The sequence below is a fragment of the Stegodyphus dumicola genome, chromosome 7 (genome assembly GCF_044657685.1).
Source record: "Stegodyphus dumicola isolate Sdum_Otavi_A_Nest chromosome 7, ASM4465768v1".
In the NCBI taxonomy this organism is placed as follows: domain Eukaryota; kingdom Metazoa; phylum Arthropoda; class Arachnida; order Araneae; family Eresidae; genus Stegodyphus; species Stegodyphus dumicola.
Genome location: NC_140774.1, coordinates 16689972 through 16696593, shown reverse-complemented (window position 1 = coordinate 16696593; position 6622 = coordinate 16689972). Strand labels below are relative to the sequence as shown.

General features: G+C 31.5%; 1 protein-coding gene across 1 annotated transcript; it reads right to left on the bottom strand.

The window, feature by feature from the left end:
• Positions 1 to 1996: 1996 nt before the first annotated feature.
• LOC118188452 (uncharacterized) lies at positions 1997 to 5117 on the bottom strand. Its single transcript, XM_035358888.2, has one exon. The coding sequence runs from the start codon at positions 3869 to 3871 to the stop codon at positions 2861 to 2863; it is 1011 nt and encodes a 336-aa protein (XP_035214779.1). The 5' UTR covers positions 3872 to 5117; the 3' UTR covers positions 1997 to 2860.
• Between the last annotated feature and the right edge of the window lie 1505 nt (positions 5118 to 6622).

Genomic DNA, 6622 nt, shown 5'->3' with positions numbered 1-6622 from the left:
GAACCACTATTCGAAACGTGAATTCGATACTATACAATAATGTTAAAAGAAAGAGAGGTACTAAAGCTGCCACCTTGAGCAATTGTCACAATCAAAAGACTGGTCACCAAATGTGGCAAATATAACCCCCAGATTTTTACCTGCAATGGATTTGATTTTCAGCCTGTTTTGATTATGATGCTATTCCTAAGATATCTCAATTCAATATTCCTTTCTTTCTGTGAAATGTTTATTGTTTTAACTTATAATCAATTAGAAAAGAAGCAATCATTGTTTGTGATATTTATAACATGACATATTTTTTTATTTTCACCCTCATTTCTGACTGTGTGATATCGTTAAATATTTTCTCTTTAAAATGTTGCCAACTTTTAACTTTCCATGAATTTGAAAATAAGCATTAGGTTCTTTGTAGTATCATTCCTTCTTTTGTATTCTTCATTAATAATTTTTTTTTTTTTTTTTCTAAAATGTTAACTATATTTAACATACCATGAACTTAAGCCATAGTGTAAAAATGGACATCAAATCAAATCATTTACAGGGAAATAAAGTACTGGAGATTTAGTGTAAAAAGCTGCCATGGAAAAAAATGGTCTTTGTACTGATAATTCATTTCATACTTCCAAGATTACCTTGTGCTTCACATACTGCTATGCTGAAGAACTAAATTCCAGAAGATAATGCAACAAACAGTCAAATATGAGTGAAAAGACAGTAATTGATTCGAACAACTACATGAGAGAACTGTATTGCTTGGTTTTGATGAAATACTCAAAAGATAAAATTGGCGAGCTTGTTGAAAATTGCAGAGACTGATGAAATGTATTTGACAAGTTTAAAAAATATTGTTTAAATAATGTAGTTCAAGTTTGATGAAATATAGTTGACAAGTTTAAATAATGCAGTCCTACACTCGAAAAAAGGGCATCTGGAAGCCCAAATTTGGAATTTGTTTTACTATCGATTTCATATTTTGTAAAACTTTAACGAATTTTTGATTAACAAACTCAATGATTTCAAAGCGAACAATGGCAACACTGTACATTAATAAAAAAAAAAATTATTTCCAGCACACGAGACCGTGTATCGGAATTTCTAAAGATATGCTCTTTTTAAATTATTTTGTGATATTGCTGTTTAATTGAATTTAATGGTTTAAGTGCAAAGAACATGATATTTAATATATAAAGGTAAGCCATTAAACCCCCCCTTTGGCTGTAACATAATTTTTTATTACGTTCCCACATTGTTTTCTAATATTTTTCATATTGATTTGAAAGGTAAGCCATCATGGGGTAAGCTAAATGCCATCATTCGCTTACTCCATGACGCCATGAAGCCATTAAGGTAAGATCATGAGGTATACCAAATGTACATCCTTTAATAATATCAAAAGGGGGGGCTACATTCCAAAAAAGTAATCTTTGTGTGTGGTGAGACTACACAGGAACTGTATAATTATGAATTGTTCATACCAAATCAGATTATAGTTTCAGTTAAATAAAACAGAAATTGAAGTAAAACAGCTAGAATTGACAAAATGTTGATCTTTTGTCATGACAATACTCAGTCTCGCATTTCGATGAATGTCTGACAAAGATTTATTGAGTATATCTAAGATGTTTTGTATCAACCCTACCACATTCCCCATGCCTTGACCCCTAAAATTTTCATCTCTTCCAAATTCTCTGAATAGCCATGAGTTCACTTCTCTGGAGACTATTAAACAGCACTTGTAACTTCTTTATGAACAAACTTAATAATTTTTTAAGGAAATTTCCAGCTGCCAGAGAGACAGCAAGAACAAAATGGTGCTTATGTGATTCAATGAAATATTATGTTTTTGTACTGCTTCATTTGTATTTATAATAAAAAAAAAGCTGCAGAACTTCGGTCGAATATTTATACAAATCTGATGTAAAAAAAAATTAATATTGCATTAATTCCAGAAACAGGTATCACTTACACATAAAACCAAAAAATGGGAAAAAGGTCAAGTGTGGCTAGCTTTAATTTATAAAAGTGCTTTTAAATACCATGGAAATAAAATTAGTAATTGATGTACATATTAGATAAACATGATATGATACCAAATGTTGATGTAAAATTATACTAAACATAAATATTAACTAATTAATCATGGTCTGACTCTTCATGAAAAGTTCTATAAATGCTTATACAGTACAAAGTCTGTAATCCGGACGTCTATTATCCGGAATGATCTATAATCCAGACCTCAAAGCCACAAACTTTTTTTTTGTAATACGTTTACGCATGCGCGTTTAATGTTTACGCATTCGCATTTAGCACAAAAAACGAAGCAACTTACATTGAAAGAAATGTTTAATAAAGTAAACAAATAAATATTAAGCTTTTTTTTTTTGTGAATTTTGATACCCTTTAGATCATAACTGCTCTTTATTTCATAAATAAAGGTTTCATATTTTTAATTGTATAATTTCTGCATGCCATCTTACCAGATTTAAATTGATGATCTATAATCTGGAAAAACCCCTATCCAGAATCACCAAAGTCCCGACGAGTCTGGATTACGGACTTTGTACTGTAGTAGATTACAACAATTCAGTTAAAGTAAAATTTAGCAAGAAAATGTATGCTAAAAATTACTAAAGCTATTAGAATAGAATTTGCACAATTAAAGCCTCATTAATTAAACGAATTTCATTTATTACTTACAAACATTATTCTTAGTAAAGGCTAAAAATTAAAAACCAGGAGATTCGATGATCTAGCGAGAGACCACGAAATGTGAAGATAAACCAGAACAGCTGGCAGCTATATATAACCTCAAATAGATAACTTTTCAAATTAATTTTTTGATATATTTGGAATACAGTCAAGTTTCATTGCCACCTATATGATTTTCCTCTTGATTTGGTGCTGTGTGAGCTTCCTTCTCTGTGTGAAAAAGACGTGTATGATTCATTAAATGCTGCTTCCGCGTGAACGATTTGTCGCATATATCACATAGATAAGGTTTCTCTCCTGTATGACCACGCATATGCTTTATTAAACTACATTTCTGAGTGAACGATCTGCTACATAATTCACACGCATATGGTTTCTCTCCAGTGTGTGTGCGCATATGTGCCAATAAACCAAAATTTCGCGTGAATGACTTGCGACATATATCGCACATGTGACGCTTTTCTCCAGTATGAATGCGCATATGCTTTGCTAAATTTTGTTTTTCTGCAAATGCCCTTTTACATGTGACACATACATGAGGTTTTTCTCCAGTATGAAGACGCTTATGCAACTTTAAGTCATGCTTTTTTCTGAACAATTTGTTACACACATCACATGCATGATGTTTTTCGCCTGTATGAATTTGCATGTGCATCATTAAATTAACCTTTTGTGTGAAAGACATGTTACACATATCACACATGTAAGGTTTCTCTCCAGTATGGGTTCGTGCATGCACTACCAAACGCTCCTTTTCAGTGAATGCTTTGTTACAAACTTCACACACATATGGTTTCTCACCTGTGTGGATACGCTTATGAAGCACTAAACGCTCTTTTCGTGTGAACGATTTATTACATATATCACATACATTAGGTTTCACACCTGTGTGAATGTGCATATGTTCCAACAAACGCTCCTTTCGCCTGAATGGTTTATTACAAGTATCACATACATAAGGTTTTTCTCCTGTATGGATCAGCATATGTGCCTGTAAAGAAGACTTTTGTGCAAAAGTACAGTCACATACAGCACATGTGTTAGGAGTCTGCTTTGTATGTGCAAGCATATGTCTTTCTAAGTCACAACTTTGCACAAAGAATTGGTAACAAATTTCACATGTGTAACAATCCTTCCCACTGTGCATGTTCATATGCATCTTTAAAAATATCTACCCTTGAAAACCACTAGTTAAATATACCTTATGAAGGCTGATTATTCATTTACATATATTATTCATTCAAAGATTCCAATCCCAGAAGAACAGATGTATAAAATTAAAGTTTTAGAGTAGTATATCTACTTAAATATGTTTCATGGATTCATACACAAGTATTTCATTTAATATTTGGAAAAAAAAAAATAAGAAATTGCTTAAGCATTTCCTTTTGATTTTTAGTCCCCACATGGTCTTGTGAATCAGTTAAACTGCAATATCACTGTGATATGTATTTTAGATATCGCAACTTTAAAAAAAATTTACGTCAAATGAAAACAATCTGTTTACAGTTCAATGAAACAAACAGTTTAATGAAAACAATCTGTTATTGATTTTTCCTTTAGCAGAAGTTTAAGAAGACAAATCTGTTATGAATTTCCATTTCAGCAGAATACTAACCTGTTTATTCTTTAAAAATGCCTAACACAGTATTTATTCACTTTTCGTGTTGTGCACCAACACATACTGGAGTTCAACAGCTATAGGCACATTTCAGCAACAAGTTTAGAGAAAGAAATGCCTCAAGAAAACTCCTTTCCGTTGTTAATGGATTCATCACGCACTCAACAAAACTATCATTGAGTACAATAGTCATACACTTAATTTTTCAAGCTCATATTTACGTTTGCAATCACCGTAACATATTTATGTATCGAAGTATACCTGTGATATATTAAAATTTACCAGTACGAAATAGGCTTAGTAAAGGAATTCTGTGAAAAAGTTCATTTAGTTTTTCAAGAACTGATGAATAACAATCACAAGTCATGAAGTGAAAAGAAAAATAAATTTTTCATTTAACAAAGCATCACTTTCTATTGAAAGCAAGCTGAATGAATATTGAAGACTTTTCTGATTATACTTAATGCTGACCATCTAATTGGAATACAAAAATGAGATACTTGTTAGCTAATCTAGGAGAACGAAAATATGTCAATTCCACTACAAAACTGATGCAAGAATTAATTTTCTAACGGACATGCATGCAAATGAATTTTTATTACTAAAATTTCATAGACTGGATAAACTAAAATACGTGATTTTGCGACAAAATTCTTCGTTATCGCTTTCTCCATAGCTGGAGAATCACTTAAATAATCAAATTTGGACTTTATATTTTGTACACAGTTCTCCCAGATGTCATACAAACAGCTTCGGTCCGAAAGATGGTTTCAGTCTTTTGGCCCGAAGCCCTAAATTTCTAAGAGGAGCAAGAGAAAGAAATAGGGAAAGTAATTAGTACACTGAAATATTCGGGTAATTATCGGGAGAACAGCTTTGGTGACGACAATATGGTTCCTTTAAGGATCTAGGCAACATTTTTTATTATGCCAACGAAAGTAAATGTAACAAGCGCCTAGACATTGGGTTCTTATCTATCCCAGAGCTCCCCACTCTCGGTTGCTCGCCAGACGTCACTTCCGTTTGAGAAGATGTAAATTAAGGTGTATATCTTGAATCAGTATTTAAATCATAAAGTGTTTAGGAGCTTTTTCTGGAAACACACACAAAATAACATTTTTAACAAATTTGCTACAGTAATAGACGTTTGATTCCATGTGAGCAAAATTCAAATAACATATTAAAAATAAAAAACAAAAATTAAAGATTAAACCTTATCCTAAATTAATGGAGGTTGAGGGATTTCCCTCAACCATATTAAGAATGTGGTTGAGGGAAAGCTCTTGTCAAAAAATACATTTTGAGATAAATAACATTATGCGTGTATTTAAAAGAAAAAATTGAAAATTCAATAAAGAAATTCAAAAAGAAAGTATTTTTAACTAAAAATACAAATTTGAAATATGATATGTGAAAATGTTTTAAAAACTTTTAAAATAACTTGAATCATACGAGAAATTTGGCAATTTAAAAAAAAAAAAATACGAGAAAGAATCTGAACTGCAGACAAAAGAAGGGGAAAAAGCCACACATCTTTATAGGAGTGCATAAAAAAGCTGAAATTCGGATTCTCTAGAATGTTAAATTTTAGCGGACAGCGCTAAAGAGCCAAAGTTGCCGCTCCACACCTAAATTGCAACACTAAAGCTTAGATTCAAAATGGCTGACGAGTCAGCCTGTATCTCTAGTAGCTCTAATGTAAATACGTTGGGAGGGGGGTTGAACCAAAGCTAACGTGGTTGTCGTCTTTCTCAGAGCCGTATTATTCCATGCAGCTCTTAAATATCGTGTGCCCTCAAAATATACATTTTTAAATGGTTAATGAAGTAGTGTTTTTTACTTCTGTTGTTATAATGTTACCTATAATATTAAGCAGATAAGTTTTTATGAGTAACATTATAATGAAATAATATATTTCGAATGATATTTTTTTTTAATATTTACCTTTCGGAAGATGTTAGGTGTTACATCCAATAAATGATTTCAGTAAAATAAAGATTATTATCATTTTATTGGCTCTGTGAGATGACTGAGAAGTTTTATGCACTTCCAAAGTCACCAAAATTAACAAACTGGTGTGGTGTAATCTAAATTCAAATGACTTCAAACTGCATAAAAATAACAAAATGTATAATTTTTCTGTTTTATTTATAACGATGTTCAAAGGAATTTAAATGCTATTTAAAATCTGTGGTATTGTTAAGTATGTTATGAATAAGGACAGGCAGTTGTGTCAAACTAAAATGCTGAAAGTGGTAGGTAAATAGATAAAGAAAAATGTCTTTAAAA

Excerpts from the sequence above, each read along its gene's own strand:
- LOC118188452 (XM_035358888.2), bottom strand. The coding sequence starts at position 3,871 with ATGCATATGAACATGCACAGTGGGAAGGATTGTTACACATGTGAAATT.